The 15,461-nt window shown below is 43.6% G+C and overlaps 1 protein-coding gene across 4 annotated transcripts in view; it reads left to right on the top strand.

Annotated features, from left to right (window-relative positions):
* ppfibp1b (PPFIA binding protein 1b) overlaps positions 1 to 15,461 on the top strand; it is a 253,814-nt gene that overhangs the window by 88,786 nt on the left and 149,567 nt on the right. For all 4 annotated transcript variants that reach the window (XM_072267360.1, XM_072267357.1, XM_072267359.1 and 1 more), the window contains exon 4: positions 10,783 to 10,869. In XM_072267360.1, the coding sequence (XP_072123461.1) occupies positions 10,783 to 10,869 (87 nt within the window). The remainder of the gene's footprint in view (positions 1 to 10,782; positions 10,870 to 15,461) is intronic.

Here is a 15,461-nt window from a genome sequence, read left to right as displayed (position 1 = left end):
AGGGGAAGGAGTGAAGAAGGATTTGAGGGCAAATATTTTGCGCAATGGTTGATATCTGGATCTCGCTGTCAGAGGTGGTGGTCAAATTGGATACAATGACAACACATGATTGAGACATTTAAACAAGGACTTAAATAGTCAAGGCACAGCAGGATCCGGACCTGTTGTTGGCAAGTGGTATTACTGTAGTTAGGCAAAAAGGTTGGCTTATGCAGAAAGGCAGTTTCCATGCTGCACAACGCTGTGAAGCTTGTATAACATGCTGTCCCCACAAACAAATTCAGCAAATAGAAGGTTAATTTGTTATGGTGATTGAAGCAGGGATTTTGGCCAGAATTCAGAGGAAGTTCCCTGATCAGTGCCATGGGATTTGTTCGGTTCCCCTGGCACCTCCATCCACACAGCAACAACCTCCCCTCTGTAGTAATATGGCACATTTCTGAGAGGAAGTATCTTTCTCACTGAGCTGGGGTGGAGGGCTGTGCACGGGTATCTCGAAATGGTGTTAAATGTAACTCGCTTTGTTTCACTTTACTTTATTGTCGCCAAACTACAGCGTACAATCATCACAGCGATGTTTGATTCTGCGCTTCGTGCTCCCGCGAGTACAAATCGATAGTAAATATTAAAAATTTAAATTATAAATCATAAATAGAAAATAGAAAAGGGAAAGTAAGGTAGTGCAAAAAAACCGAGAGGCAGGTCCGGATATTTGGAGGGTATGGCCCAGATCCGGGTCAGGATCCGTTCAGCAGTCTTATCACAGTTGGAAAGAAGCTGTTCCCAAATCTGGCCATACGAGTCTTCAAGCTCCTGAGCCTTCTCCCGGAGGGAAGAGGAACGAAAAGTGTGCTGGCTGGGTGGGTTGTGTCCTTGATTATCCTGGCAGCACTGCTCCGACAGCGTGCGGTGTAAAGTGAGTCCGAGGCTTGTGTGATGTGCTGGGCTGTGTTCATGATCTTCTGCAGTTTCTTCCGGTTTTGGACAGGACAACTTCCATACCAGGTTGTGATGCATCCTAGAAGAATGCTTTCTACGGTGCATGTATAAAAATTAGTGAGGGTTTTAGGGGACAGGCCAAATTTCTTTAGCTTTCTCAGGAAGTAAAGGCGCTGGCGGACCTTCTTGGCAGTGGACTCTGCTTGGTTGGACCAAGTCAGGTCATTTGTGATATTGACCCCAAGGAACTTAAAGCTTTTGACCTATTCCACTTGTGCACCACCAATGTAAATAGAATAGAATAGTACAGCATGGTACAGGCCCAATTTTTATTAATGACCTGGATATGGGGGTAGAAGGGTGGGTTGGCAAGTTTGCAGACGACACAAAGGTTGGTGGTGTTGTAGATAGTGTAGAGGATTGTCGAAGATTACAGAGAGACATTGATAGGATGCAGAAGTGGGCTGAGAAGTGGCAGATGGAGTTCAACCCGGAAAAGTGTGAGGTGGTACACTTTGGAAGGACAAACTCCAAGGCAGAGTACAAAGTAAATGGCAGGATACTTGGTAGTGTGGAGGAGCAGAGGGATCTCAGGGTACATGTCCACAGATCCCTGAAAGTTGCCTCATAGGTGGATAGGGTAGTTAAGAAAGCTTATGGAGTGTTAGCTTTCATAAGTTGAGGGATAGAGTTTAAGAGTCGCGATGTAATGATGCAGCTCTATAAAACTCTGGTTAGGCCACACTTGGAGTATTGTGTCCAGTTCTGGTCGCCTCACTATAGGAGGGATGTGGAAGCATTGGAAAGGGTACAGAGGAGATTTACCAGGATGCTGCCTGGCTTAGAGAGTATGGATTATGATTAGAGATTAAGGGAGCTAGAGCTTTACTCTTTGGAGAGAAGGAGGATGAGAAGAGACATGATAGAGGTGTACAAGATATTAAGAGGAATAAATAGAGTGGATAGCCAGCGCCTCTTCCCCAGGGCACCACTGCTCAATACAAGAGGACATGGCTTTAAGGTAAGGGGTGGGAAGTTCAAGGGGGATATTAGAGGAAGGTTTTTTACTCAGTGGTTGGTACGTGGAATGCACTGCCTGAGTCAGTGGTGGAGGCAGATACCCTAGTGAAGTTTAAGAGACTACTAGACAGGTACATGGAGGAATTTAAGGTTGTGGATTATATGAGAGGCAGGGTTTGAGGGTTGGCACAACATTGTGGGCTGAAGGGCCTGTACTGTGCTGTACTATTCTATGTTCTAAGAGTTCTGGCTGTTCACCCTCTGCCTTCAGAACACTCTGCACCCGATCCAAGACGTCCCGTACCCTGGCACCTGGGGGGCAACACACCCATGGAGGTATCTCTATCAGGCTGACAGAACCTCCTGTATGATCCCCTCACTGTCGAATCCCCTATGACTACTGCATTCCTCATCATCTTCTCTCCTTCTGCACCACGGAACCAGGCACAGTGCCAGAGACCTGATCACCATGGTCATCCTCTGTCAGGTCATCCAAAACAAGAGAATGATTACTGAGGGGGGATTGCCACAAGGGTGCTCTCTACTCTCTGAGCACTTCACTTCCCTTCCCTGACAGTGACCAACTTGTCTAACTCCTTGTAGCTCCTACCTATCTCTGGCTCACTTTCCCTTATAAGTTGAGGTGACACTTTGAATACGATGTGGCAGAGAGCTCGGAAGCCCTGGGGGAAAAAACTGTTTCCCATTCCTGACTGTTCTTGTTCTTGTGCATCGGAATCTCCTGCCTGATGGTAGAAAGTCAAAGAGAATGCTGGATAGATTGGTGGGATCCTTACCAATACTAAGGGTCCTGTGTACGCAGCACTTCTGATAAATGACTCCGATGGATGGTAGGAAGACACTCCCATGATCTTCTCAGCTGTTCTCACAGACCTTTGCAGGGACTATCGGTCCGATGATCGACTGTTTCCATACCAGATGGAGATGCAACTTGTTAGGATACTCAATGGTGCTCCTGTAAAACACAGTTAAAATGGGGCGAGGTGGGGGTTTGCCTCGGTCTTAGGGAGTGGAGGTGCTGTTCAGGGAGGCGATGTTAAAGGACCAGGTGAGGTCATCTGTGATGTGAGTCCCAGGAACTCGGTGCACTTGATTCTCTCTACGGAGGAGCCATGTATTCATAGAGGGGGTGCTAGCTTCCTTCCCCCCCCCCCCCCCACCTTTTTATTCTGGCATCTTTCCCCTTCATTCCTGGTCCTGAAGAAGCTTCTCAGCCCGAAACATCAACTGTTTGGTCATTTCAATAGAAGCCGCCTGACCGGATGAGTTCCTTCAGCATTTTGTGTGTGCTGCTTTGGACTTCCAGCATCTGCAAGATCTCTTGTATTTAAAAGTTGACTAAGCTAGCCAGGCAGTGCCATCTTGTGGTGACTGAAGACTGTTACCAACCAATCCAAATAATTTATTTTCACACGTACAAGCTGAAGTCTTGTTACTAGTGTCATGTTTTAAAATAGAAATTGTGTTGACCCTGAGCTGTACTTGTGTTCTAATTATCCTGAAGTTTAAGGGAGTTGAGTTGTGCTGATGCATTTCTGAGATATTTGGGTGCTTCAGGTGTGTACAGTTTGTGGGAGCTTAATGTGCAATTGGATAAATAATCCATTTAAATATTTCTGTACTTTTAGGATATTAATGAGAGGGGAAGAAGAAGTCTCCAAACAATTAAAATACCCAAGGTGGTGAAGAAGGAAACTAAAACATAGCCTTGAATGATTCAGCAGCTTGTGCTGTCAAAGCTTTGACACTGTAAACAATTAAAATGCAGATTAATAGACAAGTGCCTGCAAGATCAAGGAGATGCCGAGGTACAAATGGGGTACAAGCCTGCTGTGTGTTAGGAGTTTGCACCACCTTCCCATGACCACCTGGGTTTTCTTTGGGTTCTGCGGTTTGCTCTTCCATTCTAAGGTTAGTCAGTTTTGGCCATACTAAGTCGGCATCAGTAGCATGGCACACTTGCAGGCTGCCCCCAACGCACCCTCTTTGATTTGACTTGATGCAGTTGAGGCATTTCACTATATGTTGCAATTTACATGTCACAAAGTTGATATTAATAAATATCTTTAGATTGTACTATTTCATAGAACAAAGCATAAACTATTACAGCACAGTACAGGCCCTTTGGCCCACAATATTGTGCCAACTTTTTTAACTTACTCTAAGATCAATTTAACCCGTTCCTCCTACTTAACCCTCCAATTTTCTATCCTCCATGTGCCTATCTAAGCTGCTTAAATGCCCCTAATGCATCTGCCTCTACCACTACACCTAGCAGAGCATTACACGTATCCACCACATCCTGTGTATTTAAAAAAAATCCTATCTCAGATGCCCCCCCCCCCCCAATACTTTAATCATCTTAAAATTATGTCTCATCAGGCAGGGAGAAGGGAATTATGGTTGGGGGGGAGGAATGGGGAGGGAGTGGGAAGCTTCAGAGAGACCTTCTGTAATGATCAATAAACCAGTTGTTTGAAATCAAATAACCTTGTCTAGTGAGCTGGTGTGGATGCTACGTAGCCTCCTCCCTGATGGGAGTGGGACAAACAGTCTATGAGCAGGGTGGGTAAGTTCCTTCATGATGTTACTGTCCTTATTCTGGCTCCTTTCTATATATGTGTCCTTGATAGCAGGGAGGCTGATGCCAGGGGTGCATTAGGCATTATAAAGTATAGATGCTCTTCTGTCCTTAACAAAGCCATGCTTGTCCCTGCTCTTCAGATTTTTTTTGCAACAACTTTCCTACTATTGATGTTAGATTCACAGGTTATATATATACACACATACACTACACATTTCCGTGCTGCCTTTCTTGGGGGAAAAAGACCACATTTGCTGCCCTCTGTTTGTGTCCAGTGAAGCATTAAAACTATCAGTCAGGGTTCTCACAATCTCTCGCCTTCTCCCCCATAGCACCCTGTGATAAGTTTCAACTGGCAGTGAAGACTTGCTCATGCTTAAGCTTGCTAAGGTGACAAGTACCTCTTTATTTAGGGAGACGTGTATTCAAATTTAAACTATCCCATCACTGAAGTCTTCAGCTACAAGCTCTGATTCCTTTGTAAATGCAAACAAATAGTAGCAATTAGGACCCCACTAAAACCTTCTGGCTCCATGCACCCCTTGTTACCTTGAATGGACCCTCCTCTTCCCCCAAGTATTCTTTTGCTCTTGGTGTATAGTGGATTATACCACGAGCGCACAGTACACAGAATGAGGTAAGTGAACTTGCAGCACAGTTGCTGAATGGCAGGTACGATGTTGTAGGCACCACTGAATCATAGCTGAAAGGTTGTATCTGGAAGCTTGATGTCCAAGGATACACATTGTATCAAAAGTATAGGCAGAAAGATGGAGGGGGCGGCATTGCTCTGTTGGTTTAAAAAATGAAATCAATTCAGTACAAAGAGCTGAAATTGAGTTGGAAAGTGTTGAATCATTGTGAATAGAGCTAAGGAGCTGCAAGGGTAAAAAGACCCTGAGGGAAGTTGTATACAAACCCCCAAACAGTAGTCAGGATGTGGTTACAAACTGCAATGGGAGATAGAAAATGCATGCCAAAAGGGCAATGTTACAATAGATATTAAAAGTTGCTGGTGAACGCAGCAGGCCAGGCAGGAAGAGGTACAGTCGACGTTTTGGGCCGAGACCCTTCGTCAGGACTAACTGAAGGAAGAGCTAGTAAGAGATTTGAGAGGGGGAGATCGGAAATCATAGGAGAAGACAGGAGGGGGAGGGATGGAGCCAAGAGCTGGACAGGTGATTGGCAACAGGGATATGAGAGGATCATGGGACAGGAGGCCCAGGGAGAAAGAAAAGGGGGAGGGGGGACAAATCCTCGTGTTAATATTACAATAGTCATGGGGAATTTCAATATGCAGGTAGATTGGGGAAATCAGGTTGGTGCTGGATTCCAGGAGGGGAATTTCTAGAGTGCCTACAAGTTGGATCTTTTAGAGCAGCTTATGATTGAGCCCACTAGAGGATCAGCTATGAACCGGAATTGATTAGAGATCTTAAGGTATAAGAATCCCTGGGGCCAAGTGATCATAATATGATCAAATTCACCCTTAAATTTGAGAAGGAGAAGCTAAAGTCAGATGTATCAGTATTACAGTGGAGTGAATGGAATTACAGAGGCATGAGAGAGGAGTTGGCCAGAATTGATTGGAAAAGAACACTGGCAGGAATGACGGCAGAGCGGCAATGGCTGGAATTTCTGGAAGCAATTCTGAAGGCACATGATATATACATCCTAAAGAGAAAGAAGTATTCTAAAGGAAAAATGACACAACCGTGGCTAACAAGAAGTTAAAGCCAAAGAGAGGGCATATAATAGAGCAAAAATTAGTGGGAAGTTAGAGGATTGGGAAGCGCTTAAAAACCAACAGAAGGCAATTTAAAAAGTGGTTTCTTCTATATTTTATTTAAATACATAATTTGTTATTCAGTTTGTTTCTTTATACCTTTCTAACTATTTCCATGAGACTTCGGCGAATTGGGCCAAAATATACTGGTCCCGAATGTGTTCCCAATTAACTGGAATGCTCTGAACTTAAAATGGCTTCACATTCAAGTTAATCCTGTCCATTGGGATACCGCTTTCTCTTTTACATCTACATCTTTCTCATCTGAGAAGTCCATACTCAGATAGTGAGTTGCCATCCTCCCATTTTTCAGTGATGGCAACAATATTGTAGTCCCTTGTGTTAACGAATTCATCTGCCCTGCATTAAAATAGATGTAGTTTAGTTTTGTGTAACACAGTGCTGGAGAAACTCGGTGCCAGAGGAATAAAGAGTTGACTGTTTATTCTGTTTCATACATGCTGCAGTCCTCCAGCATTTTGTGTGTGTTCCTTCTTCAGCCCATTACCTTTTTCACCTATCGTTTCCCAGCTCCTCACTTCATCCACCACTGCTCCCTGCCAGTTTCCCCCTCACCTGGCCTCACCCGTCACTTACTAACTTGTACTCCTCCCCCTCATTCCATCTTATTCTGGCTTCTGTACCCTTCCTTTCCAGTCCTGATAAAGGGTCCCTGCCTGAAACATCGACTATTCATTCCTCTTCGTAGATGCTACCTTCCCCTCAAGACCAGTTACTTACATGCCCTGCCTATTGGACTTGTTTCATCCCCTCTCTGACCGTACACAGTACAGCAGAAGCCCCACGTGCCACAGGTTGTGATGTGGCTGCTGTTTTCACCCAAGGGTCCATTCCCCTCCACACTCTCTTCCCCAACCCCCCCACCACCACCACAGCGTCCACTGCAGTCTTGGTGTAGGGTCTTGACCTGAAATGTCAGCTATTCTTTTGCCCTCAAAATACAGCTTGACTCACTGAGTTCCTCAAGCAGATTCTTTTCCTTGCTCTAGAATCCATTATCTACAGTTTTGTGTGTCCCAAGCATAGTGCACCTGTTTGAAAGGAGAATGACCATAGTGGGCGGCTTCTCTTCCTGATTCATATTCATTTATTTATTACATACACATCAAAACCTACAGTCACAATCAGGTTTATTATCACTGGTATGTGACATGAAATTTGTTAACTTAGCAGCAGCAGTTCGATGCAATACATAATATAGAGGAGAAAAGATAAATAAAAATAATAAATAAATCAATTACAGTATACATATATTGAATAAATTAAGAAAATGTGCAAAAAAACAGAAATCCGATACATTAAAAAAGTGAGGTCGTGTCCAAGGGTTCAATGTCCATTCAGGAATCGGATGGCAAAGGGGAAGAAGCTGTTCCTGAATCATGGACGCTACGTGAGTCATTTGCATTACCAGCTAGTGTAATCTTGGGATGTGCTGGGATCTCCTCTCACTGAAACTGCAGTATGACTAACTTTCTGGCATATTTTCTGCATCCAGGATACTCCATTGCGAATCCACCCTCTGCTCTTGCTGTTCTGTAGTCTGACAGGTCCATAGCTGACTTTATTCCCACAGGTACAGTCAGCAGGAGCACTGGTGTCCCTGATCTACATCCTGCAGAGGAGCATACCACTACCTAACTTCTGTTACCTTTTCTTAGTGGAAGGGACTAGGATAAAGAAAAGAATAAAAATAATATCAATCATTATTTTATTAAACTTTAAAATGTTAGACTTTTAGAGGGTTTTTAAAAATATTTCTGTCAAAGATATTTAAATTCGTTCAGGCCCTCAGCAAAGAGCCCTTTTCCCAGCCTGACTTCTACTCCTTGCTTGGGCTCGGTGTACTGTACCTGGCAGCTCCCAGGTCAGGAGGGTCAGCCTGACTGGCCCTCTGCATCTACTCCATGTAAGGCAGGGAAGTCTTTGTTAATACAAGGGGTAGGGGTGGGCATCAATTTGAATGTGATAGGGGGAATGTCAGAGGTAAGTTTTACCACAGAGTGATGGATATGTGGAATGCACTACCAGATAGGCACATGTATGATAGAAAACTGGAGGGGTATGTGGGAGGCAAGGGTTAGATTGATCATAGACTAGGTTAAAAGGTCAGCACAATAATGAAGGTCGAAGGGCCTCTTCTATACCGCCTGCTTGATCTAGTGTAATGGACACTAAATGCAGGTTTGGACAAATTGCTTATTCTGTTGTGAAGCTGCTTCATAGCATCTTGCCCAGAGAGGATCTAATTCTGAATTGTTATGCTATGTGGAGTACTTGAGATCCATGTCAAATGATCTCTCAATTGTATACTTTGAGCTCATTGTGTATACAGGTTTCTCCCGCTATCTGAAGGTAGAGCGTTCCTATGAAGCGGTTCGTAAGCCGGAATGTCGTAAAGTGAATAAGCAATTACCAATTATTAATATGGGAAAAAATTTTGAGCGTTCCCAGAACCAAAAAATAACCTACAAAATCATGCCAAATAACACACAAAACCTAAAATAACAGTAACGTATAGTAAAAGCAGGAACATTATGATAAATACACAGCCTATATAAGGTAGAAATACTTTTCTGCAGCACTGTCTAGCGCAGTGAAAATTTCGCGGAAGCGCTGTCGGCAGAAACACTCTCTCCAGTAACCTTTAAGCTGTGAAGCTGCCAAATCATCCCAAATAACACGCAAAAATACACAGCCTACATAAAGTAGAAATAATGTCTGTATGGTGTAGTTTCACTTACCGGAATCGGGAAGACTCCAGTAAATTGTAGTTTCGTCACAGTTAAACACTTGCTTATACAAATAACCACCTGATGTAATCGACAATCGCCGCTGATCTGGGCCGACATTTACGTGCCGGGCAGCACCTAATTAATTAGCTTGTTTATTTCGACTTTTTTCTTAAAGATGTGCTGGGTGCATTCCGATTACCGCTGCATTCTTCGCGGCAATGTATCAGTCCGCGGCCCGGAGGTTAGGGACCACTGCTTAAACTATGAAGCTGCCCTCGCCTCAGAAGCCGATCAAACCACCTATGACTACCTTTAAATTCCACTTTCATCACCATCGTCCAGTGCTTTCTGTTTCAGCTTATTAAAAAGACTGATTTCTCCTTAAGTATAAGAAAACTTAACGAAACACCACGCTTTGTACACCCATCAATCCACTCAAGCAATAGACTTTCCATTTTATCCATTATTGGATGCCGACTAAGAGAGACCACTTTGCTATGAGCAGAACCAACAGTAACATCGGCAGCTTTCAAAATTCTTTCTGTGTGTATAAATAGTACAAATGGTGAACGCAGGCAAGTTCAACGAGCAGACAGTGTCCTTACTTCGTTCACCATGATCGAAATGCTTAATTATGTCTAGTTTTACGCTAATACCCTTGCGAGCTCTTTTAGGCTTTTCGGATACCTTAGAACTGATCTTGCTAACGGATGCACAAAATAAATCGAGATAAAGCACGTGTTTAAGCAATGCCGGTTAGAATGCAGTTCCGGGGGAGGAGGTTGGCTGTTTGAGCGAGTGCTGCCTTTTTTCGTAACAGTGAAAACACCTGTTAGCGAAAACAAGTAACTAATGTAGTTCTTTCGTAACAGCGAGGTGTCGTAAAGCGAACGTTCGGAAAACGGGGGCCACCTGTAATAGCATGCTTGTGTATGCTGTCTTAATGGAGGGGTACTCTGGTTCTTGGTGAAAAGATAAAAAATCAATATTAGCTTTATTTGTCATGTATACATTGAAACATATAGCGAAATGCATTCTTTGTGTCAAATACCCCACAGTCCAAGGATGTGCTGGGTGCAGCCTGAAAGTGTTGTCACGCTTCTGGTGTCAACCTAACGTGACCACAACTTGCGTCTTTGGAATGTGGGAGGAAACCTAAGCAGCTGGAGGAAACCCACGTAGTCAGAGGGAGAACGTTAAAACTCCTTACAGGTGGTGGCAGGAATTGAACCCCAGTTGCTGACACTAAAGCATTACTCTAGCTGTCCCTCCCAGCTGTATGAAGCATCGCCTAGAGAGAAATCCTAGTCACTTTCTGGGTTTTATCAGTATTTCTCAGCATTTTGAAAATTATTCATCTTCAGATTATTAATCTTTTTTTGTTTAGGCACTATTGTTTGTTTGTGTGAGTGCAATCACTGACTAGGTCAGTACCACCTGCTTCCCTCTCCTCCACCAACCCATCCCAACCATTCTTTCTGTTCATCACTGGAAATTGTCTCAACCTCTGTTAGCCACTTCCCAAAAAGGATGATATAGTTGCAGTTGCAGCTTAATGCTTTCTCCTACTGTTTAAGCATTCTCTTCCCGGTAAAGCAGTGACTATAGAGTGTGATAAATCTGATGTATTACAACTGAAAGGAGTTAAGTTTACTACTCTAATCTTGGTTTTTAAACAGACAAATGGCCACATCTCCATCTCTGGCGATGCATACCAAGATAGGCTAGCACGCCTGGAAGGTGATAAAGAATCACTGGTTTTGCAAGTAAGTAAAAGTTATGTAATTTGATAACTATTGTTGGCAAGGTGATATATTTACACTATTTGTATTTTATTCTACAGATCAATTTAATCAGACAGTGACAGTTTGATACATTATATTAGGTCTAGGTACAAAACTAATGGAGTTTAAAAACTGCCACCATCAAAGATAAACTCAAAGATAAATAGTTAACTTACATTTTTGTCTCCTGTGCACAAGTTTAAACTTGGTGCAGTGTATGTATGTGTATGTTTTATGTGCTGTGTGTATGTACTCCCATCGAATCGCACATTCCGGTTAGATCAAATCCTACCACCGGATTTCTCGATCTTCTCTCCAGCTCCCACTGAGAAAGGACCCCGAGCCCTTTAGAATCCATCACAAAACCTCTCCACCCAGCTTTCTCTAGAATCTTCTCCCAATTCCATCAACCTGATTGGCTGACCTGATATTCCTAAGCTGAACACCATAACCTCTTATCTTTAATGGTAACCCAACACTACCAGCAGAACACATTGCCTCTACAAAAAAACTATTAAGTGAAATGCCCTAGAGCATTAGCTGTAAAAGCCTAACTAGGCTGTTACAGAAAATTCGTACATAGCACATGGAACAAAATATTACCATAAATAAGATTTTCTTTAAAAATTCAAAATACATGTAGTGTGCAGCACAAGTAAACAGTCCAGTAAACAGCTTGCTGTTCTAGTGTTAACACTGGTAGTGGTAGTATTCATTAGTCTTACAGCCTAAGCAAAGAAGCTGTCTGGCAGTCCTAGTCCTGAAGCTCCTGTACCAGTTTATCGATAGAAGTGGGTCAAAGATATTATGGGATGGGAGGTAAAGTCCTCGACAGTGCTTCAAGCCCTTTGTCTATGCTCCAGGTAAATGTCATCAATGGGTGGAGAAGGACCCTGATGATCCTGTCAGCAGTTTGTACTATCCTGTTTAGGGTCTTGCAATCTGATGCCTTGCAGCTTCTGTACCACACAGAACACTCTCAATGGTGCCCTTGTAGAAAATTGTTAGAATGGGGGTGGGGAGCCTTGCACGCTTCAATCTCTTCAAAGTGTAAATGCTGCTGTGCCTTGACTAATGCGGTGGTGTTATGGGTCCAGATTAGATTGTCTGTTATCTGCACATCAAGGAATTTTGTAGTCTCAAGCTTGTGATGTCTGTAACTTGATAACTAAGCATTTCTCTTGATGCTGATCTGAGTGTTTCCAGCAGTTTCTATGCTTATTTCTGAAACTAATCCCACTTTATAGCATGTCCCACCAGACTTGAGGGGAGTTTCTATCACTGTTGATGGAGTTCTGATATGTTAAAGAACTGCTGAGATCTTGCCTACCTCACTGCACTTTTGCTGTTCCTGCTACATTTTATTTTGTTTTCTTTAACTACCTTGATGTACACAGATTTGGCATGATCTGTCTGGGTGGTACACAAGCAAGCTTTTCACTCTTATCTCTGTATACATGACAATAATAAACCAATGTAAATCAATTTCCTTCAAAGTTGCACAGAACAGTACAGCAACAGACTCTTCTGCCCACAATGTTGTGCTGATCCAATTAAATTAGTAATCAAATGGCAACCTAACTAATCCCCTCTGAGTGCACAATGTCCATATCCTTCCATTTTCCTCACATTCATGTGCCTATCCAAATGTCTCTTAAAAGTCTCTAATGTATCTGCCTCTACCACCAACCCATGCAATGTATTCAAGGCACCCACCACACTCTGTTTACCCCAAAAAAAAACAACTTGCCCCTCATATCTCTTTTAGAAATTACCCACTCTTTTGCATGCTCTCAAAGATTAGAGATTGTGGTACTCCTAAGTACTTATAAAACATGATGAGAATTTGATTGTTCCACCACACTGTGAAGTTGTTTACATTAACCCTTGATACCGAAAAGTGCCTGAAAAAGGCCAGCAATATCATGAAACCGTGTCTATGCCCACCTGGACAAGCCAGCGAGCACTGTGAGGGTCATGTTTTTAGACTTCTCCAGTGCGTTCAACACCATCCACTCTGCTCTGCTGGGGGAGAAGCTGACAGCGATGCAGATGGAAGCTTCCCTGGTATTATGGATTCTTGATTACCCTAATGGCAGACCACAGTACATGTGCTTGCAACACTGTGTGTCTGACAGAGTGATCAGCAGCACTGGGGCTCCGCAGGGGACTGTCTTGTCTCCCTTTCTCTTCACCATTTACACCTCGGACTTCAACTACTGCACAGAGTCTTGTCATCTTCAGAAGTTTTCTGATGACTGCCATAGTTGGATGCATCAGCAAGGGAGATGAGGCTGAGTACAGAGCTACGGTAGGAAACTTTGTCACATGGTGTGAGCAGAATTATCTGCAGCTTAATGTGAAAAAGACTAAGGAGCTGGTGGTAGACCTGAGGAGAGCTAAGGTACCGGTGACCCCTGTTTCCATCCAGGGGATCAGTGTGGACATGGTGGAGGATTACAAATACCTGGGGATACGAATTGACAATAAACTGGACTGGTCAAAGAACACTGAGGCTGTCTTCAAGAAGGGTCAGAGCCATCTCTATTTCCTGAGGAGACTGAGGTCCTTAACATCTGCCGGACGATGCTGAGGATGTTCAACGAGTCTGTGGTGGCCAGTGCTATCATGTTTGCTGTTGTGTGCTGGGGCGGCAGGCTGAGGGTAGCAGACACCGACAGAATCAACAAACTCATTCGTAAAGCCAGTGATGTTGTGGGATGGAACTGGACTCTCTGACGGTGGTGTCTGAAAAGAGGATGCTGTTCAAATTGCATGCCATCTTGGTCACTGTCTCCCATCCACTACATAATGTACTGGGTGGGCACAGGAGTACATTCAGCCAGAGACACATTCCACCAAGATGCAGCACTGAGCATCATAGGAAGTCATTCCTGCCATCAAACTTTACAACTTCTCCCTTGGAGGGTCAGACACCCTGAGCCAATAGACTGGTCCTGGATTTATTTCGTAATTTACTGGCATAATTTACATATTACTATTTAACTATTTATGGTTCTATTACTATTTATTATTTATGGACCAACTGTAACGAAACCCAATTTCCCCTGGGATCAATAAAGTATGACGATGACTAAACATCTCACCTACCCTGCTCATGGACAGCTTGTCCCACTCCCATCAGGGAGGACTATGCAACATCCAAGCCAGGACCACCAGATTCAAAAGTAAACAACAGGAATTCTGCAGATGCTGGAAATTCAAGCAACATATTTTATATATTGGCGAGACCCGACGCAGACTGGGAGACCGCTTTGCTGAACACCTACGTTCTGTCTGCCAGAGAAAGCAGGATCTCCCAGTAGCCACACATTTTAATTCCACATCCCATTCCCATTCTGACATGTCTATCCACAGCCTCCTCTACTGTAAAGATGAAGCCACACTCAGGTTGGAGGAACAACACCTTATATTCCGTCTGGGTAGCCTCCAACCTGATGGCATGAACATTGACTTCTCTAACTTCCGCTAATGCCCACCTCCCCCTCGTACCCCATCTGTTACTTATTTTTATACACACATTCTTTATCTCACTCTCCTTTTTCTCCCTCTGGCCCTCTGAATATACCCCTTGCCCATCCTCTGGGTTGCCCCCACCTCCTTGTCTTTCTTCACGGACCTCCTGTCCCATGATCCTCTCGTATCCCTTTTGCCTATCACCTGTCCAGCTCTTGGCTCCATCCCTCCCCCTCCTGTCTTCTCCTATCATTTTGGATCTCCCCCTCCCCCTCCAACTTTCAAATCCCTTACTCAGTCTTCCTTCAGTTAGTCCTGATGAAGGGTCTCGGCCTGAAACGTCGACTGCACCTCTTCCTAGAGATGCTGCCTGGCCTGCTGCGTTCACCAGCAACTTTTATGTGTGTAGATTCAAAAGTAGTTACTTTCCCCAAGTGGTAAAATCCCCAGGCACTAATCTGCCCCTCCATGCCCCCAAGCACCACTACTCTATCATTTCCTGTCAGTCACCTTGTGTACAGACAATCCTGTACCTAGTGCCCTATGGCATACAATCTGTGTGTACAAGTTATCTTGTATATTTATTGCTTTTTAACATTATTGTGTTCCTTATCTTACTGTTTTTTTGTTTTTGGTTCTGCATCAGAGCCAAGTAACAAATATCTTGTTCTCCTTTTCACTTGCGTATTGAAAATGACATTAAACAATCTTGAATCTTGTATTTTAACACGAATAAAGGTTATGTTTATGATAACAAATTGGTACGAGCTTTTAGACATGCTTTACAAGCTATATTTTATAGCTGTAAGACTGTACATAATTTAGTAACCACAGGATATGCTGTGTTTTGTACAACTTGACTGGAAGACCCCAATCTGTCTGAGTTGGCAGCAACATCTGAAGTTCCATCACGCTGATCACTGGTGCCCCCCCAGGATTGTTTGCTCAGTCTGCTGCTGTTCACGCTGCTGACTCAAGACTAGACTGCCAGATCCACCTCAACAGTATTAAATTGTTGATGATACAGTGTGGACGACAAAAGATAGCCAAAGGTCGACCACTATCCATTGCATATCAGTTGCTCTGCTGTGAAGAGC

This window comes from Mobula birostris, chromosome 9 (assembly GCF_030028105.1).
Source record: "Mobula birostris isolate sMobBir1 chromosome 9, sMobBir1.hap1, whole genome shotgun sequence".
NCBI lineage: Eukaryota > Metazoa > Chordata > Chondrichthyes > Myliobatiformes > Myliobatidae > Mobula > Mobula birostris.
Note: the sequence above shows the minus strand (reverse complement) of the source record. Positions and strands in the feature narration are given on the sequence as shown.